This window comes from Carassius gibelio, chromosome A19 (genome assembly GCF_023724105.1).
Source record: "Carassius gibelio isolate Cgi1373 ecotype wild population from Czech Republic chromosome A19, carGib1.2-hapl.c, whole genome shotgun sequence".
Classification (NCBI taxonomy): domain Eukaryota; kingdom Metazoa; phylum Chordata; class Actinopteri; order Cypriniformes; family Cyprinidae; genus Carassius; species Carassius gibelio.
The window spans coordinates 21,990,284-22,015,390 of NC_068389.1; the positions used below are offsets into that span (position 1 = coordinate 21,990,284).

Genomic DNA, 25,107 nt, shown 5'->3' on the forward strand with positions numbered 1-25,107 from the left:
AAGGGCAGTAAAGTATTTATGCATGTTGCTTTTTTTCCCTATTTGCAGACTTGGCAGACCCAAAAACAGATGTTAGCCACATTTTCTCCAACTCACTGCTGCCATTATCTTTGCATGGCGCTTTGGTAGATAAGAACATCCTTCTGATTACGCTATTCTTCATTAAGAAAAAGGGGTCATAAAATCATATAAAGCAGATCAGATGTTCTTTAACTTTTTTTGACAAAATTTGGTAAGCAATACAGACAGTTTATAATGTGTACCATTTAATACAGCATTAAATTAATAATTTCCCCAAAAATTGAAATTTGCTGAAATTCCAAAAAATAAACAAGTTTGTTTCTTCAAATAAATAGAGAAATTTAGCATTACAATACTCGCTGCAGTGAATGAGTCCAAACAGCTGATAAAGAACATCCCAATAATCCACATATATAACCAACATGACTCCAGTCATCTGGATGCTATGCTAAGTAAAATGCTATGTGTTTGTTTTATACACATCCATCATTAAGAGCCGTTAACTTTAAATGAGTCCTCTATCATTATTATTGTTTTCTCCAGTGAAAAGGTGGTCTCGCCTTAATCAGGAGAGAAATATGCACAGATCAAGCACCAGTCACAAGTCTGAAACATATATGTCCCAAAAAATATGTCAGAGGACTTTGATGAGAGAGGACACCAGATGGACTTTTTCACTGGAGGAAGATTTTTATGGATTATGGACTCATATTTGGGCCAGAAGCAACAATTTAATAATAAAACACCTTAATGATGGCTTTATTTCTTACAAACCTGCAGCTTTTCACTTCACAAGACATTAATTGATGGACTGGATTGGTGGATTATTGTGATTTCCGTTTTTATCAGTCATTTGGACTCTAATTCTGACGGCACCCATTCACTACACAAGATCTAGTGGCGAGCAAGTGATGTACATGCAATGCTAAATTTCTCCAAATCCGTTTCAGATAAAGAAAAAAACTCCTCTACATTACAGATGGCCTGAGGACGAGTACATTTTTGGCAAATTTAAATTTTTGGATACAAAAACCAGAAAATATTTTGTAGACACATTTAGGAACGAGCATCAGTTGCGTCCTCACAATGAAATGATGAGGCCTTCAGGTCAGACACTACTAGACCCGATTTCAACGTAATTGACTCAAAGCACTATAAAACTCCTGTAGATTTTAGGGTAAGGAAGGGCCATCACTATTAGCGTTCCAATCATACAACTTCAGTGATTGAACACTGGTAAACAGACTAGGAAGAGAAGAGGGACAATGATCACTCAGAGGTCACAGAATGACAAAACAATTTACAACAAAATTTAGTTCTTGCCTTGAGAAATTAATTAGAGATCAGAGAGGCCAGATTAACCAGGACCGAATCTGTGGTAAAAATAGCCATCAGCATCACTTTGCCAATAATTCTGAAAGAAAATGGACATTTTAATTATTTATTTGATATTTTACTGTATGGTTTTGTAAGTACTATTTTTGGAATTTAATATTCAGAACTTATAAGTTAAAGCATAAATTCTTACTCAGTGGAAGCACTGATCCTTTCCTCCAGACCATCGATCATTTTTACATATTTGTCGAAGAACATTTGTGTGACACTATTAAGGCTTCTATATAATCATGAAGAAAACAGTAAATATATTTAGTTGACTAATAGACAGTATAACTAATAATAACACAAGATCAATGCAATCTTTTCTTACTTTTGTGCTTCATCAAGCTTCTCTTGAGTTATTTCTCCACTGTCAGTTAACTCTTTAATGAAAATTCTCTTCACTTCATCCCAGCGGCTATGAAATGTGAGGTAAAAAATTCATTTGATTGGTGATTTAACTAACATTGCAACATTACAAATTAAAATGTTTTGTTTGGAAATATCAAAAGTAAGACTAAAATTCAGGAGCGGACCTGTTGAGCACAAAATAATTCATGTTACACTTTACCTTGCTAATTCTTTGTGTCCAACATTTTTAATTTGTCGGTTCATCTCAGAGAGAACTCTGTCCCAGATGGCAAAGCATGTCTCTTTAATTTTGCTGTTGCAAAAATCAACAGAAAATGGTTGGGATCAGTTCTATATTTCATTCATAAATTAATGCTTTGAGCGTTAATGAAATCAATGAAATTTAACATTACATGCTTTCCTCACCAATGCTCTGCAGTGAATGGGTGCCATCAGAATGAGAGTCCAAACAGCTGATAAAAACATCACAACAATCCAAAAGAAATCAACAGAACTCAAGTCCATTAATTAATGTCTTGAGATGTGGAAAGCGGAGTGCTTGTTTGGACTCTCATTCTGACGGCACCCATTTACTGCAAAGGCTCCATTAGTGAACAAGTGATGCAATGCTAAACTTCTCCAAACCTGTTCCGATGAAAATACAAACTCATCTACATCTAGAGTTGTCCTGGGGGTGTGTACATTTTTAGCCAATTTTCGTTTTTGGGTGAACTATTCCTTTAAGCATACACACACACACACAAACAAACAAACAAACATCAGAGCTTTATGTATTATACCGTAAATGTCGCAGTGGGTCCTCATATTCCACATTTGATGTAATTTGGTTTTTCTTGTTTATGGAAACATGAAAAATTTCATTACTAATAATATTCCATATTTCATAAATCACAGCCCTGGAAAACAACAGGAAATGACATTTTTGCATTAATGACCAAATGATGATGAATCACCACATAATCTTTAGTTTATCTGTACATTGTGACTGTACAGGTGTAATATTCTCAAATGTGATTGTATTATGGCATCTTTAACATATTTATAGTGGCGTGGCCATACTGATTTAACAGACTAGTGTGAAAAACAACAAGTTCTTACTTCAAATTGAACAAGATGTCTTCACCTAACAAATCAGTTAGAGTGTTTTCAGTGTCAATAAAAAAATCATTAACTTCAGACATCCCAAGGCCATTTTCAGACAATCTTTCATAAATTGGAAGAGGGTATACTGTCACCATCTTCATAATGGCCCTGTGAAACAAAGAGCAGAGTGAATGGACATACATTTATGATGTTCAAACAGACTATTAAACTGGAATGCAATACATTCATGAGGCACAGCTTATACTTTCATACACACACGATAAGCATAACAGCATTATGAATGATTAATGGATTTGAATCCATGCATATTAACTTGAATCATGCCTTGGGGTCAATGGTCTCAGTTAGTTATTAGTCATACCAAGTTATTAATTCACAGTCATTTGTGAACAGTGTGCAATGAATGAAAATCACCGTCATACTAACCAGCTGGATTGATTGAATCTCTCATCTCCAAAAATCCCATTACCCCATCGATCATATTCTAGGGCAGCATTGTCAAAAAGATCACTAAAACGCTCATCTGCCCAACTAGATAAAGAAAAGGAGTTCAGTTCAGTCATAGTTATTACAAATGCCGTTGTGTTGATACGGTTCTTGATTTGCACTCATAAACCAAACTCAACTTTCTGAAATCTTTAAAGTTTTAAAGGAATCAATCACCCAAAAATGATAACGTGTTGAAAATGTACTCACCCTTTAGGGCCATCCATGATGTAGATGAGTTTGTTTCACTTTATCCGAACAGATTTGGAGAAATTTAGCATTACATCACTATCTCGCCAGTGGATCCTCTGCAGTGAATGGGTGCCGTCAGAATGAGAGTCCTGATAAAAGCTGATCACAATAATGCACAAGTAATCGACACGACTCCAGTCCATCAGTTAACCCCTTGTAAAGTGGAAAGCTTTTTAACTTCAAAATTTTAATTTCTGGATAAAAAAAACAAGGCCTCTATCCATAATATTAAAATAAAATAAAATAATATTAAAATTAAAATCGTATCAGGAATTAAATCTGCACAAATCAAACACTGTTCACAAGACAAAACAGTCCAAAACAGTTAAAAACAAATATGTTGGTGTTTTTTTAATGTGAGAGGACAAAAGGGGATGAACGTTTTTGCTGAAGGAGGCATTTCGTTTTACTATGGACTCATATTTTGACCAGAAGAAATTGTTTTATGTTAAAATGGCTTTAACATGGATTTTTTTTTTTTTAATACAAACACACAGATGTATACTTCACAAGACATTAAATGATGGAGTGGAGTCATGCAGAGTACTTGTGGATCATTGTAATTTTTTTTTCCCTGACGGCACCCATTCACTGCAGAGGATCCATTAATGAGCAAATGATGTAACGCTAAAATCTGTTCGGACAGTAAACAAACTCATCTACATCATGGATGATCTGAGGGTGAACATTTTCAGCTAATTTTTACTTTTGGGGGAATAATTTATCTAAAGTGTTTTACTGGTATTAAAATTGAATTGAAATGTTTTTACGTCCAGGCTTTAAGTCCCGTTTCTGGGCTATAAATCACGTGATATTTTTCAGTATCTTTCAACACACTCATCTCCTTCCACCTCCTGCAACACAAACAACTATTATATTACATCAATTCTTTTGTATATTTAACAAGTTTTTATTTTTTATTTTAATGTAACCCGTATCAGGTAACTACTGTATTATGATCAAAGTCTTACCGTACAGCAGCTAAATACTTGTTATGGAATGGCTGGCTCTCAGTGTATTCCAATAGTTTATCCCAGTAAAATGCAAGAACTCCAGATGCAGTTCTATGAAATCCACAGTCCGAAATTGCAGGTCACACTTTACAGCCAATATGATTAACAAACATACAACTAAATAGTATTTGGGGTAAATTCAAGTGAACTATATTAATAAAAAAATCAGTATACAAAATAATACTCTTAATGTACCTCAATGTTATTAGAAACTCATCCTTCTCAGTCTGCCTTTCTAAGGTAGAAATTTCCACGGCCTTCTCTCTGACAAGTTGCACAGCCATTTCCACTCTAAAAAGCATAACCGAGACTATAAAAATCTAGATTTGTCATCTGAGTGTATTTTGATATTTGAAATGGACCGTTTTAGGAAACAGCTGAATGAAAGAATCAACTTGAATGCAAGAGGTGTCATTGATTTTGTGTGCTTTAACACATCAGTGCATGACAAAAAAAGATCTTACTCTTCAAAAAGTTGATTGATGTCTGTCTCCCCAACTTCCATAGCAACTTTTAGGATCTTAGCCACTTGTGGCTGTGCCCCCCTGTTATAGATCACAACAAAGAAAACCATTTCCAGTTAGCATGAACACTAATAAGCTTAATATTAAAAAAACATCTTCATCTGAACTTTGATTGATAAAAAAAAAAAATCTAAAGATTAATAAAACAATGTTTACAGTATTTTACTAGAAATTAGCAGCTAAATCTATTATTTCGTTATTTCAAAGGGAAAGAAATAGTTTGTAAGAAACAATGCATCATACAACTTAGACAGAAGGTAAACGAGGAGCCCCAAGGGATCGCTGTAGATTGGTGGAGCTCCTGGAAGGTAGTTTGATTCCACATATCTGCATTAAACAAAACTATATTTTAGCTATTTATAATTTCAAACAGAACCTGAGAAGATTATCTGCATTTTAGAGGTATTGGATTTGAACAGGGATGAATATTTTTAGTCATCTTGCACAAAAAAAATAAACAAAAACAAAGAAACACCTTACTTCCAGAGTTCCACCACTTTCTCCTTTTTGAAGATCCCTTTGAACATGCCTAATTCTCTGTAAGAAGACCAGAACATATTCATCAGTCTTGTGAAATGAGACAACATGTATTTCAAGATATCTCAACAAAAATATATTCAGCAACAGACGCATTCAATCCTATGCATATCAGCATGCTCTGCATGAACTCATTTACATGTTGTAAAAATTATAATAAAAAAAGTTATACAATAACATTAATTAATTGGATGAATGGTCTTCATACCGGTCAATCCAGCTGTTTCTGGGGAATGTCCCTAAGAGCTGAAACATACCATCTTGGTAAAGTGTACCCAGCCTGTGAAAAATCCTGTTAAACATGCAGAAGGGGAAAAAAAGATGATAATGGGATGACAGGAGTTCCTTAAACCTAAGTGGATTGTGTTCAGCTTTATTATTCATTATTTAAAAATTTGTTTTAAGTTCAGTATACAATATGGTTATAAAGTGCAAAAGGTCTTTTGTAGCCAGTGGATGAAGTACTCACTTCAGTGCTACAAGGAAACGATCACGTCCTTTAGCTTCTTCCTCAGCACTGATCTTCTTGATCATCTCCTTCACAGAAATCCACAAGTCTTGCAAATCAGTACTGTACAAAACAGAAAACAAGGGCAGAGAATTTACACTCCAAATTTTCCATATTGAATTAAGAATTATTGAACAATACGAATTTCTCTGAATTAAGCATTACACGGTCCATAAACTTGGAAAACATGTTGGTAAATTTTTCTGCCAGCACATTATCCTTTTTTTTTTTTTTTTTTTTACATTGCATGGTCATTGTTAACTTTACATCATAAGTCTCTGGTTTTACCCTGTTTTTTTAAACTCATTTTTTTCCACAAGCTCTTCTGCTGCCCCTTTTAAATTGTCCAAGTATTTCAAAAACGCTTCAGCTCCCAGCGTGAAGAGTTTGTCTGTCATTTCATAGTCCTCATCCGTTAGGCTGACGTTGTCCACACCTGTATAAAAAAATTAATCAGCTAAAATATAAATGACAGTATACTATTCAATGATTATATAAAGTCCAACCAAAGTACGTATTTTAATATCACATTTATATTTTAATAACCATTGTGAGATTAATATTATCACTTATTCAATAGAGCTGCCATGTCTAATGAGAAATCAAATACAACATCTGATAGAATTTAGGTATATAATATCAGGTATACAGTATAAGGTATATATGAAAACAGGCATTAGCTTACCTTTAAAGAGCAGGACAGCTAAGATCAAGACCGCTAGTGACTTATTCATTTTCTTGCTTCTTTTATCAGACCAAAAAACGAAATAACAAAGAGATCACAGCATATTCACACAGGACTTAAACATCAAGTAAAAAACTGGACTAAACTTTATCTCTACTGATATGAACTTTCATCTGTGTAAACACACCTACTGAATTTACCTTGCAGTCTGTCTGCTCTTACAACATGAGAAGTGTTTCAATGTCCACTCTGAAGGTCACAATAATAGTGCAGACAGTGCCTCTTTTCAATTGCAAGTTTATCATTAGCAGTTTTGGGTTAGGTTTTGATCAATATGTTAATATTTTTAAATAAGTCAATATTTTCCTTAAAACACAAAAGCAAAAGAAACTCTAAAGCGAGTTAACAAGAACAGTTTATAGTAGTGCATGCATGCACATGGCAAACTATGACAGTAACTATAGTTTTGACAATGCCAGATTACAAGAACTGATGAATGATTTGTGCAAGAATTGCAATCTGTCAATATTAAATTGAATGTAGGCCATGAGTTTAATGCACGTTGCCAATAATGTAGATCATTGTGAAAGTCCATGGTGTGTGTGTGTGTTTTTGTCCAGGTCAATATTTCTTCAGTCAACATGTGTTTTTATAATCAGTAACTCATTAGAGCATAAAAATGTTAAAATCAGGGGCCACTCTTGCAATTAATAAAGCTAAAATTGCTACACCTAGATCTCAGCTCATAAGTCTCCTTATTTAAGAGTCGGAGATGTCTCTCAGTCTGACCTAGGAATAGCATGATGACTGTGATTTGTTTGAATCAGCTGTTGGAAAAAGTGCATCAGACTTGCAAAATAGTGGATAAATGTGATTCATAATTGACTAAAGTGAAATCCATCAATATATGCATTTAATGAATTTCTTTAAACTAATTTGAATGAATTCAGTGTACAACATCATTATTAGTCAGGTATAGTTACATGTGCAATCTCAGAGTGACAACTAAAAGCCAAGTTGTTACAGTAGTCAGGTAAGGGTTAATGTACATGCAGCTGGTTGTTATTGCTGCATAAACTGGTGGTCAGGACTGAATGTTGTAACGGTCAAGCGGTCAGTTGTTTGAGTGTTGTAATCGAAAAGTACTCAGTATAAAACACTTTTTAGAAATTCATAGTTTCATGTGTGGTGCTTGGAGAGTAATGTGAGTTGCCATTTCAATTTCACACAAAACTACTCCGAACAAGTTCTAGGTGCATAGAATTATTAATTCTACAGATTATTCTAGCTCTTAAAAATTCTATATCTCTAAAAATAAGTATTTTATGTTTTCTTTTTATAACAGGAAAATGCATTTATATAACGCACATTTTCTGCATGATGCTTAGAGTGCACTTACTGTATATTTAGACTGTGCAGTTTTTAATATGTACATTGATTAGAGGACAATGTTCGGCAACAATATTAACAAATACAGGGAATTAAAATTGGCCTTCTCATTTCATTCATCAAACAATAGTAAAGTAGGCTGTGACTAAAACACCATTTGATGTGTTATTATAAATAATGAACAAATGTCATATAACAGTGTCATTTCAATGCTATTCCATCATACCCCTGGCCTTGCACTTAAGTGTTAACACATGAAAATTGATCCAGATGTTATTGATATCAAGATATTAGACTGTTTTTATTATAAAATATGTAAAACAAATCAAAAGAAATGCAACAAATCATGTTTTTAATGAAACCAAAGCATTACAGTGGAACTCGATTTAATCAATGTTCACTAATGCAATTATTCTAGTATTCCTTCAGAGACAGATACACATTAACAGCAGCATCTTAGTTAAGTACTGTTAATACATTCCTGGTTCGATCCTGCTTATTGCCAGCAGTTGCAATCTTGACATTGCCTTCAAATAAATATAGTTTACTCCAACAGGAAGTCCAAGGCCTCATTAAATCTGCCCTTTGTTTGATGCATCATCTTCATGGAGAATCTGAGGGAAAATGTATGTTATGAAGCTTACTGATTGTACTTGACAATATAAACTTGCAAGATAAACTGATACTAATTATTAATCTTTTATTTAAACAAAAAGTAAGGTTTGATATGGTTTCTGTTGAAATGCAGATATGGTAAGAAAATGATAATCTTACAAAACAGTTGGATCGATCTTTTCATCAAAGCCATCGACGAGATCAGTATACTGCTTCAGTTTGGCCAAGATCCGGTGAATGGCTTGAACAAGGTTTCTTTTTAATTGAAAAACAAAAAGAGAGCCAGTCAAATATGAATATGTTTTTCGAAAAGATTTTTGAAGATTTAAAAACTAAAGATATTAATTAAGAACATGTCTTTACATTTGAATAGTTTCAGATTTACAGCAACATATTAACAAATAAATACTTGTCCTTGATCTTTCCTCTTACTTTGGTGCTTCTTCAAGCTGCTTTCGAGTAAAAGCCTTACTTTTCAATAACTCATTAATAATGGTATGATTCCATTTGCTGGGAAATATAAAATTTCATGTTGGTTATTTAATTCATAAACGAACAAAAAAAAAAAATCATAAATGAACAAAAATCGTTCACAAGAACATGCTAAATTTCAGCAAACAAATGTGATTCAGAACCAAGCAGTTCAGATTTCCAACCTCACCACATTGAATATATAAAATATAAAAGGATATTATAAAAGGACATTTCTTACCTCTGCATTTGCTGGTATGCAGTCTCATCAAAATATCCATGTTTTTCTAAAATAGCACTCCAAAACAATAGGACAACTGCCCTAATTACTCTATAGCAAATAGAAAATGATTATGAAGAGGAATAGATTATATCAAGAAAGCAAAGCACTAGCCTTCTAAACAGAAATGATAAACAAGATAATAAAAACTTAATTTATTCACTTTTGCAAAATTATTTTCATGAGGGTTTTTCAATACATTGTCTTACCGCAAAGGCAGTAATAGTTGGTTATCTTCGCTATTTGATGTCTCCTGCTCAATGAAAAAACCAAATATAGAAAAAATGAAACGAATGATTTCTTCTAATAATGTTTTTCTGCAAGATAGAAAATAACAAATAAAAAGTCTTCATATTTTAATATTTACATAGTAAAGTATGGTCAAAACCAGATGTTTTGTGTGTCTTACCTGTTATAGGAATTATCGTTCCCTTCAAGAATAAGAGTTATGTCATTAACTCTGTGAAGAAACCTGTTGATCTCAGTGATCCCAAAGCCGACGTCAGACAGTTTTTCATAAACCGGAAGAGAGTAAACAACAGCGCTCTTGACAACAGCCCTGTGAAACATGCACAAGAAAATGGAGGGATCAATTTGTTTTAAAACTTTAATCAGTCATTAATGTTGCTTTAGGTATTAAGTTCTGTCAGATGTTTATTAAATATATCTTCATGTTCGTGTAATTCATCTGAAACAACACATGAACAGCTTTTGAAACATGAACTGCAATTCCCTTCAGGGTTACATATTAATTTACCATAAATAATGTGGTTTCGTTTCATGCAGTACCAATCCATTAACACAGTTTCAAATTACATTTACCAGTTGGACTGATTGAATCTGTCCAAACCCAGAGCTGCATTTCCACGATTATAATATTCCTGAGCCGCGGCCTCAAAGAATTTACCAAAATAATGTTCAGCCCATCTACAAAACAAAAATGGAATGATTAATGAATGATACAATGCAGTGTAAAACCTTGAAAATTCAACTGCTATTCAGTTTAAGAATCTAACATACTAACAGTGGACCATTATAGTTGATAATGATAATTATGAAATCATTTGAGTAGCCAGGAAAAAAAAACATCCTGGGATTAATTACATATTGACACATTTATAACACATTTTGAGTATCTTTCTTCCTTACAACAAACATCCAAGTCTTGTATCTGAGGCTAAAAGCACATGATACTTTTCACTTGTATTTCTCAACTCGGTTAGCTCTGTCCATTGCCTGTAACACACACATAAAATACTCTTTAATGCTTATTTTACTTCATACTTTCTTCTATTTGTGCAGAACTGGACTGTCGTCTTACTTCATAGAATCCATGTACTTTGCATGGAACGATGGGCTTTCAGTGTGTTCCAAAACTTTATCCCAGTAAAAAACAATCAGTCCAGATGCAGTTCTAGAAAACAGAAAAAAATTTAATTAGAAATTTCTTTTAAACAGATAAAGTACAATATTGAAGTTAACAAAGGTTTTAACCTTAATGATACAAGGAAATCATTCTTATCTTTTTGTCTTTCCAAAACTGAAATTTCAGAGGCTTTCTTTCTAATCTGATCCAGAACCATCTGCACCCTTTGGACGAGACAACAAGTGGTTAAAATGACACCTTAACAAACACATTTTTGTAATGGGCTTGTGTGCATTTTAGCCCAATTCTTTACATTTGGAGGACAATAACTCAGTAAAACAGCTCTTACTCCTCATGAAGTTGGTTAAAGTCAATTTTCCCAATCTCCACAACAGTATCCACCCCAGCTTCAAGCATGTTCACCAGCTGGGACTTCACCAATCTGTTAGATGCCAGAGATACACAGTGTCACCTTTTAATACGCTACTTTAAACAGTTAACTAAGTGAAATCGCTTTGTAAAAAGTAAATACATTTACATGCTAATTATTACAGAATCTAATCCTAATTTATTACTGATAATGTTTTTAATAAAGTATATAGTGAGGTCATACGCCTTAGCCAGAAGGTGGCTGAAGAACTGCATGGGTTTACGGTAGAATGGAGGAGCTCCTGGAAGATAGTACGACTCCACTTCTCTTTAATAAACAAGTCACATGAATAAATCAAGTTATGTGCAGATCTGGAAGCCCATTATGTTCAGTGCACACACACATCTTTGACCAGGACTTTGGCAAATCAACACTAGTGTTGTCTATCCCCAGTGAACACATGCTTACTTCCAGATGTCTGGAATTGTCTCACTCTTTACGGCCTCACGGTACATCTTCCTATAACTGCAGAGGAAAAGCACATTTGCAGGTAATATATTAGTCATGAGTTTCAGTGAACTGGTCAGAAGTAAACAAGATCAGTTAAGGTCTTGAAAATGTGTAAAGCTCTTACGGTACGAAAAACCTGTCAAAGACATCCTTAAATGTTACCAGAAATGTACCACCAGTAGATGCCAAAAAAACTCTGTGAATCAAAGAACATAAGCTATATATAAATAATAACCATAATATATATTTCTAAATCACCAATAAAAATTCATTACATACAGTAAAATAAGACTTATTTTTTCTTTATTAAACACGTTTGCCAAACTATTCTTATCATTCTGAGAGTATGAAGAAGTTCACATAACAACTATAACAAGAGCGACATATATATTTACACACACACAGGTGCATCTGAATAAATTAGACTTAAATAGAGACTTAAATAGTCCTTGGTTCTTTTAATTGTGATGATTTTGGCTCACATTTAACAAAAAAACACCAATTCACTGTCAACTAATTAGAATACTTCATAAGACCAATAAAAATTTTTTTTTGTGAATTGTTGGCCTTCTGGAAAGTATGTTAATTTACTGTACATGTACTCAATACTTGGTAGGGGCTCATTTTGCTTTAATTACTGCCTCAATTCTCAAAAAAAAAAAAAAAATAAAAACTGTAGGCAGTTTAAATGCTCAGGACAAAGGGTTCATTAACAACCATCACAAAACAGCAAAGTTACAACACAGCATATTAAGAATTAAGTGTATATATAAACTTTTGAGAATCATGTTCTTGACTTGAGCACAGAATAAACAATGCTATCATGATTAGACAGTAGTACAATCACCGACTTACGTTGGTATTCGAGATGAATCATCCCGGCTCTCCCTACTCTCACCAGTTTTCAGTGATTTTGCAAGCTCTCTTAATTTTTTCATGTAGTCTAGAACACTGATCCTGTAAAAACACAGAAGAAGAAAAAAAGAGGATCAGGCAACAGCCAAACCAACAATTCAATAGCAGTACATAATCCATCTTACCTTGCTTTTCTGAACTGATCATCTCTCACAAATTTCTCTGTCGTGTTTCTGACTTTCTCCAGGAAGTCTAAAAAGACTACAGTCCCAGAGTTGATGATTTTTTCATCATTTGATAGTTCAGCACTCTGCACAGCTTCAAAACAAAGACAGAATCAAAAACAGAGAAACAGAATGAGTCCACAACACACAAAGTCAACTGGTCCAGAGCTACTGCTTTTGTCTAATAAAATTCAGTTTAAACATTGGACCACAAAGACAGGAAAAACAATGACTTTACCCCAGCAGCAGAGAAATACAGTTAAACTTAAGATGGCCAAAATCCTATTCATGTTTCTGTTTTATGCTGAAAGAGGAAAACAGAGAGGTTTCAGAACGGATTCAGAACACCAAAATCAATGGATGTCTATAGTTTGTACTGAATATAACAGACCACAGAAGCGACAAATACTTACTTTTGAGTCTGTGTGCATATGAAATAACCCTCTCTGTCTGACTCTTGCTTAAATGGGTCATTACATGGTCACCTGTTCACAGTAGAGTAAATGTGTGTACAATTCAAGAGGACAGAAGGGCAGATGCGGGACTAAACAAACATTCTGTTAATATTTGAGTGTTTCGGCAATTGCTTGTTATTGAAAGTGTAATTTCAGATTGAATGTCCACAGACAAAATATTACAAAAAAAGTTAAGATATTGCAGAGAGGAGCCTGAGCCTCTCATTATTAATAATGTGCATATAATTAAAACTAGCAAAACTACCATGAACAAGATAATGTTGCATGTTCTATTGCATTATTAATGACAATAAAACAAAATGTTTCAGAATTAGTCATAAATGCTCAAGGTATAAAAAGTTATTAAATCATAAATATCTGAAAAATTATAAAAGGCATGTCAAAGTAAATCTTGTAAAACTATACAAAATACAAATATACAGGCATTGAATGATTTGCCAATTAGCATACAGGCTGATGATGAATAAATATACATTTCACTAAATAAAATAAATGCATAAAAAAAAAAAAAACATTTTAGTGTACCCACAAATCCACTAAAGAATAGCCATTAAAAAATATCCAACATCATATAAATTTGTATATAAATAGTGTTTGAATTATTAAATCTTAAAAATACTCAGGTAAAAATAAAAACAATTTACCAAAAATATTTTAAAAAGCCAAACGAAAGGCATTTTTTTTCTTTGGAATTCCATGCTGTAAAAGTATAGAGGGGTCAATTTTGATTTCAAATCCACTTATATTAAAAACAAAAACAAGTTTCAAGATTGATCTGTTCAAATATTTTTTCATCTTTATTACATACAGAACATCATAAATAAAAAAAAGTGCGTAGAAAAATTTAACAGATTTAGAAATTCTTGTATACAACTATATACAAAGATCACGTTCAGTGATGGAATCAAGCCACAGTCTTCATTTTTAACAAGCATACTTCAATTCTGTACAAAATCATGAGGGAAGAGGGATCCGGGAATTCTCAGGAAAAACAAACAGCTGAAACAAACAACCCCTACAGTCACATTGCATAAAATCAAAGCTAGTGTGGGATTATCCCAGCATTCTTTATACTATTGTTTGTTCTGCAACTTAACTAGCTGTCACTGATGTACTGAGGTAGTCAACCCAAACGGAGACGACAGTCGGTCTAAACCATGCTGCATGAGGAAGGGTATCACAAGAATGTTGATACCCTGGCTATTAGCAGTATGAATGTTGGCTGTTTCAATCTAAACTTGCCATTCATAAGTAAGGTTTTGAATATCTCCTTAAATACTGTTGCACTGATGATCAGAATGGGACTTTTCAAATGTCTAACACTGCACAAGTGATCCTAATATTACAGTAGAATATTACAATAGACCCCCAAAGACTGGCCTCGAGATATAAAAGCACATAAAAACAGTGGGTTCTTAAAACCAATCAGTCAAAAATTGACTTCAAGTGAAGTCTTATGAAGAATGGTAATCTGTACATGACCCAGAATGCTGTAAACTGTCCGTATATGCATTCCGAGCAAAGGTACGCTAACTTAATGTGACAGTCAAGGGTGTTCAATTTGGTTTTTAAAAAAAGTGTGTTGTAAGTGAAGCATTCATTTGCATCAATTAAAAAAAAAAAACTGAAATGTACAAACATCTATTTTCTGGAAACGCACAGACTTCTGTTAGAAAATATGTTGTGTGGCAAGACTGTTCATGGTTTGACTAAAGATTTTGTCCGTTCTGGAGAATATGTCCATGCTTATATTTCCAAGAAAAAAAAAAAAAGGGCAAAGATTATTAAGGTGCTTTTGAGGACGACCTATAACAGGAACTCCTCTTGATTCAGTAGCAAAAATAATCCCACCCTTTCTGACTTCAGGGCATCCTCCACTATGAAACCCTATTTACATTAATTCTGCAAGTTGAAGGATCCTTCCAGAATAGATCTACTGCATTGCCAGCAACAAGATCTGAAAGGCATGCTTGGACAAAGAAGCGTAAAAAAGACAGTAGAAATAGTTAAGTAAAGGGTATTCGGTTTGATGTCACGATTTGTGATTGTTGTTTCGAAACAAACTGCCTCATCCAGTGCAGGATGTTGGGGTAGGAATCATAACTCATATGAGGTAACCATCCTTCAGACTACATTCATCTCCACCATTTAACACCTGTAATGTGTGTTTTCTTCAAAAAATAGCCACCCATACCAAAAGATCCCCTCCTAAAGCTTCTTTCCCTGCCCGTGTGCCAGAGTAAACATGCTGATTTTAATTCAGGAAGCGTCGGCAGCGTCGGGCCCCACAGTTACAGTGCAACTTGCTGTTTGCATCTTCAATGGGGAACTTGTAGTCATAGGTAAGCTCTTCTCCACGGTAAATCTTCCGCAGGGCGAATATAACGATGTGCTTCTGGCCCTCCACATTGATGACTCTTGAGTAACAGTTAGGGTCGCAGGAGTGATTTATAAATCGTGCCGCGTTTCCGTGCATGGTGGCGTCCACCACATCGAAGTCATCAATGCGAAACATGTAGCAGCCGATGCCCTTTGAGGAAAGAGAGGCATGAAACAGACAGTAAAGGGTTAGGAACGAAACATCACTGATGAGATGAGCCTGCAAAATGAGAAATATATGTTTTTAAGCAAAAACTATACATCACACCGGGACAATTAATTTTTACCTTGCTGTCATAGTATTTCTCCCTTTTGTCTGTGAGAACTGCGCGGATGACGTTGCCAGCGTACTCGATCACCATCTCTCCAGCCTCAATGTTCCTCTTACAGAAAAGACCACGACCATGTATAGCAGATCTATCATGGAGATACGGAAAACATGATTGCACCATTTACTTTTCCTCTTTAAAGGTTATGTTCATTCCATCTTTTTATTAGCATGAGACTGGCTGATTTTACACGGCTAGTTTTTATGCTGCAGCACCCTGCATCTCTTGGGAAGGCATTACCTGTAAACTCCTACAGCCTCTTTTGAGGTTTTCTCCAAGTGTCTGAACCTCATAGCCATTGGCAGCTCTGTACTTGTGGCTCGTCTAAAAGGAAGTCAAAATAACAAGGATGAGTCACAAAAAAAAACTAAAATGTTAACAACACTAGTAATGCATTTATTTTAAATGGCTAAACAATCGATTAATTTTGTATAATAGTTGATAAACAACATAACATTTGCTTTGTCTATCTTTTTTTTAATTACACAAATAAATTGAAGCATACCATAATATGCAGTATGAAACAAGGATATTCATTTTGAAATTTGCTCAGGATTTAATAAGCAGTACGATAGGAGTAATTTTATATCACCATAACGATATATATCATTTTATTCCTTAATATATTCTTTTAAAAAGGTTTTTATGATATTAAAATATTTGATGATATAGAATTTTCATAATCCTTGTCAAACTAATACAACCTTAAAAAAAAGAAAAGAAAAAAAACCTCAAGCTCACTGAAGATAAATAAACAGTCAGTGATGAAATAAGGATAAGAAACTAATTGCAAGAAATAGGACTAAAACTACAATAAATAAGAAATGTGTAAATTAACTGACTGTTTTCACTGTGTTAATTATAGATGGACATAAATATAATTAACGTGTATTATGTATAGATTCTATACATATATGTATATATAAATATATAAATTATGATTCTTTTTTTTTTTTATTTCTTCTTATTAAAGTTACAAAGTTAATTTAGTCAAAAGCAGTGAGATTTTCTTTATGAGCTGCATGCATCCAATATATTGATACATGTCTTCATTCTCAGCTACCGTATTTTTCGGACTATAAGTCGCACCTGTGTATAAGTCGCATCAGTCCAAAAATACGTCATGATGAGGAAAAAAACATATATAAGTCGCACTGGACTATAAGTCGTATTTATTTAGAACCAAGAACCAGCAGAAAACATTACCGTCTACAGCCGCGAGAAGGTGCTCTATGTTTATTAGGGGTAGACTACAGGGGCACTGAGCAGCATAGAACGCCCTCTCGCGGCTGTAGATGGTAATGTTTTCCCTTTATTCCTTTCTCTTGGTTCATTTCTCTTGGTTCATGTCAAATTAATTTTGATAAATAAGTCGCACCTGACTATAAGTCGCAGCACCAGCCAAACTATGAAAAAAGTGCGACTTATAGTCCGCAAAATGCGGTATTTACATTCACTTCAGTCATAAGGCCAAGGCGGGCGTTTTAAAATAATTGTGTGTGTATTTTTGACAGTTAAAGCGAAATAACTCATACAAAAAATCTGAATTTGTGATCGCATGCTGTGTGAGAGAGACGTGACTTTCCATGTCGGGTGTGTGATAGCACGTGAGTACTGCAGTGAGTTCTTCGGCAAGGTTTATTTCACTTTAACATTTTTTGTTGTTGTTGTTAGCAACAAAGTGCATCCACGCTTTATTTTGTTATTAATAATGCTTGTTTCTTATTCACTTTTAAATTGTTAGCAACTTTCAGCAGTCCTGCACTTCACAGATATATAAAGTTTAGTCAGTGTTCATGCAGGAGTGGAAACAATGTGAAGCAGCAAAAACTGCTTCTAAATATCCAAAAACGCTGTCATTCTTAAAGCATCTATGCTAGTAAAATGAAAAAAAATCATACTTTTTAGTATCCCCATTCCTTTTTAGTACTGGTATATTGAGTAACACTAATATATAAAATTATACATCATGAGGGAAAAGTGTGTATTTTATTCACATACTATTGTTGCTGAGTGTCTAACCTGCTGGATTTGAGCAAAACATCATCCTCTTCATCATCACATGGCCTAGACTCAGGAAGCTGACGATGTTGCGATGCCAAGAAATTGAACATGTCAAAGGTAGATTTTCTGTTGGGAACAAAAAAGGCATTTGTTTTTTAGATTTCCAAATTTGGAAAGGAGGAAATAAAGGAACTCAAAATCATATGTGATAAAAGGTATACATGACACTTACCGCGCATAGACCTCTGTGCGGGCACAGCCACTGGGGTTTACTGGCAGCTCCTCTTCCAGTGTTTCATGCTGGTGGAAACGGAAGAGGTGTTTCTGGCAGAGAGAAGCACCCTGCAGCTGCTCCAGCAGAAAAAGCACGGCATCATGGAGGACACCCAGCACCCTGGCACCGCTGACCCCACTGAAAGGGAAGTGCTCTAGTCGACAGCCTATCCGTGCCTCCTGGACACCATCCATTACTGCCTTCCATGCCACTGAAGAAACACAGCAGAGGAAACATTTAATTATGTGCCAAACAACGAAAGGAACAGTCTCATTCTTATTTCGAAGTTTCATTTCAAGGTTCACCAATACTGACCATCCATGCTGTCAGCTTCTACGCTAAAGCCATCCTCACTGGTAATCTGGAAGTGCAGGTGGGGCTGACACTGACTGGCACACTTATCCTGCTTGCCTAGTGATAGAGAGTCCTCATCTGAACTCCAACCTGAAACAATTGCACATGTGGTGAACTTTCAAAACCTGATTGAAAAAGCCTTAGCAACTACACCAAATATTTATAAGGTAACAAGATCTCGTATTGACCTGCATAGGGGGCCCAGTCTGAGGAATCACCTTGCTTGGAGTTCATACACTGAGATTTAGCACTGTCCTGTTTGTCATTTCTCTGCACCGCAGTGGGCTCGGATTCATTTGGAGTAATTCTAAAAAGAGGAAAAAGACAATATTGTGATTTTCAAGGGTAAAACATGAGTCGATATGATTAAGTCATCGGCACTGACCTCTCTTTTTCTGCAACCTTGGATTTATCATTCTTTGGCTGGTCGAGAGATTCAAAATCAGGGTCGTCAAGCACATCCTTTATACTTGGGGCCTTTATTCGAAGGCGGTTTGATCTAAACATTAACAAAACAACATTATTACTATTACATTATAATATTCAATAGAAATGTATAACATCCAGTTGGGATGTTAAAAATAACATTACAGTTGTGTTAATGGCTAGCTGGTCTTAATTAGGATTTGATATAGGCTCAGGTCCACCAAGAAACTTGTATTTTGTTTATGAAAAGTCTTTTTTATGCATTCATATGCCTTGGTTGAAGACCTAATTATATTCATTGTAATAATATACAACAACAACAACAAAAATAATCAGAGAGAGGGGTAAATACTTTTTCATAGCACGGTTATCTTTTCTTGCTCAAAACAATAATAGGATTGGGTTACATCAGACTAAATAAGACTGAATATGTATGCCTACCTGCTGTGGGCATCTTGGGAATAAGGATCCACCTTTTCCAAGAAGTCCGTCCTGCATCTTTTCATACTAAATCGATCATTTACTGAAGACACTCTCTTGATCTTGACTTGAGGTCTGGAGTGGGACAATATGTTTGGTTGAGTCCGAAGATGAAACCCAGGGAGTAAATCATTTGATTCAGGAGAGAGGCGTTTTTCAAGGAACTGAGAAGGGCTCATCCCAGTGGGACTTCCTATTTCATGGTGACTTGCCATTGCTTTATCGAGTATCGCCTGGGCCACCTCCTGCCCACCTTCAGAAATCGAGCCAGGTCTTTGTATCGACGGACTGATGCTATGCAATTGGCTTCCAGGATAACTCTGAGGAATCCTCCTGATTAGCACTTGGGTTGGCGGTGTTGCTCCATTGTTGTTGCTATAAGATAAGATACGCATTGGTGTGGTTTTGCCGAGGTTAGCCTGAACCTGCGGCACTGGTATCACTATAACCTTAGGAACGGGTCGCTGGAGAACATTGCTGTGGATTATCTTCGCAATCTGGCTGATTTGGGTGTAGGAGGGGGAATTGGAGCTAGGTAATTGATATGTATTAGTCTGTGGGTTTTTCACTAGAATCTGTCCCGCACGGTTGACCAGAAGAACCTGAGGCGTAGGGGGTGTACCAGGTAAACAGTGGGGCAGAGATTGTTCAGTCACTTGTTTTTGGGTGGCAATGCGTATGGCAATCGTACGACCCTTAGTGGCTTCCTTAGGAAGAGCTCCAAAACCATTTACTACAACCGAAGCAGGAGCAAGTGGAGTTCCTTGTGGTGCAACTGAAATGGTGGGAGAAGATGACACAACATTGACCGGCATAGAAATGGGCAGAGAGTTGGTGACAGGCATTGCCATCTGGAAGGTTCTGAGTTGGGAACTTGGTTGTATGGTAACAAAACGTCTTTTTGTAGCCGTAGCTGGTGCAACAACATTAATCGTTCTAGTACTACTTACTGGCACAGATATTGCCGGCTTCTCATCAGGAGACAAAACTCTATTTAAAACATGTTCATTCTTGTTTACTGGTAAAGAATCAGTTGCCACCTCAGCCGCAGTATCTTCTGTCAAGTCCAAAACCCTGCCATCAACAGCGGATATGAAATTCCCACTGGTGTCATCCAAGAACACTTCTTGCAAGCCTTCCATTGATTCATTTTCAAGCAAGACTTCTTCTTGGGTCGTGACAAGATCACCACTTTTGTAAAGGATGGGAGTTGTTCCTTTTAGTTCTTCGGGAAATGATGCTTCTTGTCCATTGGATACATCAGAATCAACAATAACGTTCCCACCATCTTGAAAATAAGTTATTTCCTGAATTTCCTGTTCTTCACAGACCTGGTCCATGTTTTGAGTCTCTAGCTGAGAATTCTGATCAACAGAATCTGTTTTAAGTGGATTTGCAAGAGGTGTTCTTGGACAAACAAGCTGCCCATCGCCAAGGGTTCTGCCCTTGTTCCGCCCACTGTGTTTTAATGGCTCAGTATCCTGACTACAAAAACTACTTTCTACTTCCTGAGTATCATCGTCTGTGTTGGCTTCACCTGTATCACTCTCTGAGTCATTGTCAGCTCCATCCAGCTGTGAGATGGACCCTGAGTTAGGAAGGACAGAGAGATCTGCCTGTGCTGATTCTTTGGCAGGTTCAAGGACCACAACTGTGCGAGAGAAATTCAGATAATGGTCAGTGACATCATCATCATTGGTTTCCACTGGCATCTCTGAAGTCAAAGGAGATGACAAGTCCTCCCTGCCAGTGGTGAATTTGCAGTCTCCTTCTGTATCTCCATCTCCACCTTGAGAATCACAGTCCAGAGCCACATTTTCATTGAGTAAAGCCTCATCAAATTCAAGCTTTGAATTCAATACCGAGGCCACCGCTACATCTGTGTCTGGATCAAAGTGTGCAGAGAGCAGTTCTTGATTCTTATCAGTTGCTGTGGGAATTCTGTGGCTTGGTGCAAGTGCAGCCTCCTCTGGCCCTGACAAGGCAAAGATCTCTTGAACCACCTTATCACTTTTATGCTGTGTTGTTTTAAAAGGCTTTTGATGTCTTGGGGAATGGCGGACAGATGAATGTAAAGTGGAAGAGGGACTTTGATGAGTTGCTTGTGGTGGAGAGGGTCCTGAGGTGATGCTAGAGGAAGACAAAGAGGAAGGCCTCCCTCTTCGTCGAGGTAAGGTGGAGCTCATGAGGTTCTTGGTTGCACCAAGTGGTGAGACAGGGGGGCTGAATGAAAGCGACCTAGGGTGAATCAACCCCCCTGATCGCAAAGCCATGGGGCCTGAAAGTACCACAGGGGGAGGAGAGGCATTTCGGCTACGTGTGGAATGTCTCCTTGTTGCACGTCGTGTCTCATCAAGGTCACTGATGGTCAAAATGTGATGGGATGTGGAAACAGCATTTCCTAAGAGAGATTTGAAGACAGAAAAGTATGACTTCATTATGAATAATCAATAGGCAACTTGACAGTTTATAAAAAAAAAAATTAAATACTCAATAGTGTTGTCAAAAGTACCGATGTCAGTACTTAAATTGAATAAATTTGATGATACCAGCATTTACTCCTAGCATTCTGAGCGCTGTTGGAACAGATTCTTAAACACCTCTGATTGTTTTGTGAGCATGTGAACACAATGGCCGATTTGAGAACCCACACATATGCGCTCAAAATGCTAGCGGGAAATGCTGGCATCACATTTTTTTTACATTTCAGTACTGACTGGTACCGACAATAGGGCCAAGCAATTAATCTTGGTATCAGAAGATACTCAATATTCAATGAGTAGGATCGGATCAGGGGCACAAAAAACCTGACTGGGACATCCCTTACTTTTACATATTTTTAATTACATTTAAACAATGACGGACACATACACAGGACACATAACATTTGGTCAACACAAACGCTCTAACGTGCATATGTGATGCATAAGAACCAATGAGGTTTGTTTCAGTGTAATATATCCAACAAGCTTCTGTCATACGTCATGCACTATACATGATGTGCATGTGTGAGTATATATATATATATATATATATATATAAAGATCTTACCTGGGGAAGGTAGCGGTCTGGACATTCCTCCTGCTGGTCTCCTGCTGTGTGGATAGGCAGGAGTCTTACCTCCCGCCCCCAAGTCCTGTTTGGTCTCGGAGGGGGTGCTGGGGGGCAGCCCAGGTGAAAATGATTCGCTATCTGTGCCATCCTCATCTACGAGACAGAAATATGATTGGTCAGAATAAAAAATAAATAAAAAAAACACACTAATTACACAGATTCCACACCATACTGGCACAAAACTATATGGGCTCTAACTTAAATATTTTTTCAAATTCATGAATATAGACAGTTATATATTCATTTACACACCTTTGTGAGCTTTTGGACTGTGTACAATTGTATGATTTTCTCCCTGATCCACCATGGTGCTAGGAGTTTTGCACCGTGTTGATGGTTGCACTTCTGTCACTTTACAAGTGTACCGGCATCTCCTGCGAGGGTCAGCAGTGCTCCAATACCATCTAGAACATCTGAAACCACATCAAATTATGTGAACAACTATGGCTCCTCATGATTCATTATTAAATAGGCAATAAAGTGTCATCTGAAACTGATACTAGTGCATTGTTTACTGTGTATTGTTAACAGTTCTGTGTATTGTTAACAGACCGAATTGCCTTGATACCATCGAGTATAGAAAAATGTATTGTAGTTCTGCACCAGATTTCAACTCCTAAGGGGTTAATCAAGGAAAAACACTAGGTTTGACTAGACGCTACACTCCACACATAGGTGTTTGATATCAAAGTACAGCGATAGTGATTTGAAAGCTAACAGAGCAGTCTGGTCTCTATAGCTCTCATGGTCTTTTGATGTCATCCACTGATCAGTCTGCGCAGGCAAAGAGTCAAGTTAAACAAACCTACTGGATTACACCAATTCCCAGAAACATTACTCACACGTGAAGCTGTAGTGTGTAAGCATCCGGACTCCACAGATGTAACATTTATTCTAGAGTATTTTCATTTTAAAATGGCATTTCCACTGCATTTCAGAAAAGATCTCGGTCCACACTACATGACCAAAAACCACTACTAAGTGTTTGTAATAACATCTGATTGCAAACTAATGTGTGTTTTGCCCACATAATGTTGCTGAATTGCTATTTGTAATTTTTTATGTCAAGTTTTTATGTCAAGTTAATCGCTGCAATTTTATGCAGTGGCTCAGGAGATGAGTGTTTGATCATATAAAAACTTCAACAAGCTGAAAATTTTTAGCTTTTTTTCTTGAGATAATGTGTAATGTAATCTTGTTACAACAGATTTCATTAAACTGGTATCAGAGAAATATCATTCAGAAAGCTGTATCAAAGTCAAGATACCCAGCCCTATTGACAACTGATCAAGGACAAATTAATTGTCATATTCATATTACAATACAAATCATATTACTCACTGGTAACCAACTGGATACAATTTTCCAGAATTTGCAGACAGCTCTGTCAGAACACCAAGTTTTTGTACATGTAGAGACCCTGCATAGATACATAATAAAACATGTTAAACTCTTATTTTTAATGCAGCAACATAGAAAAAAAATAACCTGTTTACTCACCAATCATCACATTTACAGACTCTGGCTCCAAGCCTGTTAGAAACTTCCTACGCAGACTGATTCCATCAAAATCCACGTAGACCCTTCTGAGAACTTCAAAACCACTGCTTTGTTCAATCTTCAAAAAGAAAAGCTTGAATATAATTCTTCACACTTCGATTTTCCAGTAACTGTAAAACATTCAATATTAGTTTTCCTCTGAGCCTGCATGCATACCTTGTTGTTTATGAGGTCACGGTGTTTGTAACAGTAGACTTTCTTATCACACTGGAAGACACAGCTGCTGGCACGAGCACACATGAAGTGGTAGTTACTCTGACATGAGGTAAGGCAGCAGCCCACAGTTGCCCCCGTCTGGCTACAACGCTCACAGCGCTGGCAAAGAAAAAGGTAAGGTTAATAAATGTATATAACCAAAACAAATAATATTCCATTTATTAAAATTACAAATGGTATAAAGACTGCACAAAAAAACTATATAAAGCACTATAATATACCAACTACTAAGTATATCAACTACAAAATCATCTTGTTTTTCCAGGTTATTATGGCTATGAAAACCCTGAACTGGGCTTAAAATCTTTAATTTTTATTTCTTTTTACACTTTTGTTTAGTTTCTGTCTAAATGACAGTATTCTATATCAGGTCAAACTTACCATGAAGCGGCCCCTGGCGACGGCACTGTGGACATGCAGCAAAGCTCCTTTGACATCCTGCACCTCCGCCGACCACATGCAGCAGTTCACATGAGCCCATTCGTTCTGTCCAATATACAGCAGCCTACCAGCATCCTACAAAACACAACAACACA

At 36.0% G+C, this 25,107-nt stretch overlaps 3 protein-coding genes across 5 annotated transcripts in view; all 3 read right to left on the reverse strand.

The window, feature by feature from the left end:
- Positions 1 to 189: 189 nt before the first annotated feature.
- Positions 190 to 7,048, reverse strand: si:ch211-288g17.4 (uncharacterized). Its single transcript, XM_052534151.1, has 18 exons — positions 6,880 to 7,048; positions 6,483 to 6,630; positions 6,156 to 6,257; positions 5,895 to 5,978; positions 5,630 to 5,686; positions 5,393 to 5,476; positions 5,090 to 5,170; positions 4,821 to 4,916; positions 4,584 to 4,676; positions 4,383 to 4,466; positions 3,301 to 3,405; positions 2,869 to 3,021; positions 2,550 to 2,666; positions 1,970 to 2,062; positions 1,730 to 1,816; positions 1,550 to 1,636; positions 1,345 to 1,435; positions 190 to 1,266 (listed from the first exon to the last, which is right to left on the reverse strand). The coding sequence occupies exons 1-17, from the start codon at positions 6,926 to 6,928 to the stop codon at positions 1,354 to 1,356; spliced, it is 1,602 nt and encodes a 533-aa protein (XP_052390111.1). The 5' UTR covers positions 6,929 to 7,048; the 3' UTR covers positions 190 to 1,266; positions 1,345 to 1,353.
- A 1,555-nt stretch (positions 7,049 to 8,603) lies between these two features.
- Positions 8,604 to 13,470, reverse strand: si:rp71-15k1.1 (uncharacterized protein LOC322393 homolog). 2 transcript variants are annotated; one of them, XM_052532583.1, is made up of 18 exons: positions 13,373 to 13,470; positions 13,198 to 13,263; positions 12,921 to 13,053; positions 12,736 to 12,837; positions 12,005 to 12,076; positions 11,839 to 11,895; positions 11,614 to 11,697; positions 11,350 to 11,442; positions 11,129 to 11,224; positions 10,956 to 11,048; positions 10,784 to 10,870; positions 10,457 to 10,561; positions 10,044 to 10,193; positions 9,844 to 9,951; positions 9,596 to 9,685; positions 9,316 to 9,393; positions 9,043 to 9,138; positions 8,604 to 8,882 (listed from the first exon to the last, which is right to left on the reverse strand). In XM_052532583.1, exons 2-18 carry the CDS (start codon positions 13,247 to 13,249, stop codon positions 8,813 to 8,815), a joined length of 1,566 nt encoding a protein of 521 aa, XP_052388543.1. In that variant the 5' UTR covers positions 13,250 to 13,263; positions 13,373 to 13,470; the 3' UTR covers positions 8,604 to 8,812. The 2 variants fall into 2 exon arrangements, 1 of the variants encoding a protein (XP_052388543.1); XR_008147945.1 differs by lacking the exons at positions 8,604 to 8,882; positions 9,043 to 9,138 and having other exon boundaries at positions 9,844 to 9,887.
- Positions 13,471 to 14,209: 739 nt separating this feature from the next.
- Positions 14,210 to 25,107, reverse strand: part of kmt2ba (lysine (K)-specific methyltransferase 2Ba) — a 33,415-nt gene continuing 22,517 nt past the window's right edge. For both annotated transcript variants that reach the window (XM_052532943.1, XM_052532942.1), the window contains exons 23-37: positions 24,953 to 25,087; positions 24,512 to 24,670; positions 24,296 to 24,413; positions 24,137 to 24,215; positions 23,048 to 23,208; positions 22,733 to 22,888; positions 19,643 to 22,082; positions 19,161 to 19,274; positions 18,964 to 19,082; positions 18,737 to 18,865; positions 18,380 to 18,632; positions 18,166 to 18,273; positions 16,384 to 16,467; positions 16,102 to 16,231; positions 14,210 to 15,965 (exon numbers count right to left, since the gene is read on the reverse strand). In XM_052532943.1, the coding sequence (XP_052388903.1) occupies positions 15,690 to 15,965; positions 16,102 to 16,231; positions 16,384 to 16,467; positions 18,166 to 18,273; positions 18,380 to 18,632; positions 18,737 to 18,865; positions 18,964 to 19,082; positions 19,161 to 19,274; positions 19,643 to 22,082; positions 22,733 to 22,888; positions 23,048 to 23,208; positions 24,137 to 24,215; positions 24,296 to 24,413; positions 24,512 to 24,670; positions 24,953 to 25,087 (4,461 nt within the window). In that variant the 3' untranslated portion in view covers positions 14,210 to 15,689. The remainder of the gene's footprint in view (positions 15,966 to 16,101; positions 16,232 to 16,383; positions 16,468 to 18,165; positions 18,274 to 18,379; positions 18,633 to 18,736; positions 18,866 to 18,963; positions 19,083 to 19,160; positions 19,275 to 19,642; positions 22,083 to 22,732; positions 22,889 to 23,047; positions 23,209 to 24,136; positions 24,216 to 24,295; positions 24,414 to 24,511; positions 24,671 to 24,952; positions 25,088 to 25,107) is intronic.

Coding starts and splice junctions, on each gene's coding strand:
- si:ch211-288g17.4 (XM_052534151.1), bottom strand. CDS start 6,928: ATGAATAAGTCACTAGCGGTCTTGATCTTAGCTGTCCTGCTCTTTAAA. Junction 5,171..5,392: donor GTTTACCTTCTGTCTAAGTT/GTATGATGCATT, acceptor GATCTATAACAG/GGGGGCACAGCCACAAGTGG. Junction 2,667..2,868: donor GACATCTTGTTCAATTTGAA/GTAAGAACTTGT, acceptor GTTGTTTTCCAG/GGCTGTGATTTATGAAATAT.
- si:rp71-15k1.1 (XM_052532583.1), bottom strand. CDS start 13,249: ATGAATAGGATTTTGGCCATCTTAAGTTTAACTGTATTTCTCTGCTGC. Junction 9,394..9,595: donor GCATACCAGCAAATGCAGAG/GTAAGAAATGTC, acceptor TATATTTCCCAG/CAAATGGAATCATACCATTA. Junction 9,139..9,315: donor CAGCTTGAAGAAGCACCAAA/GTAAGAGGAAAG, acceptor TCAATTAAAAAG/AAACCTTGTTCAAGCCATTC.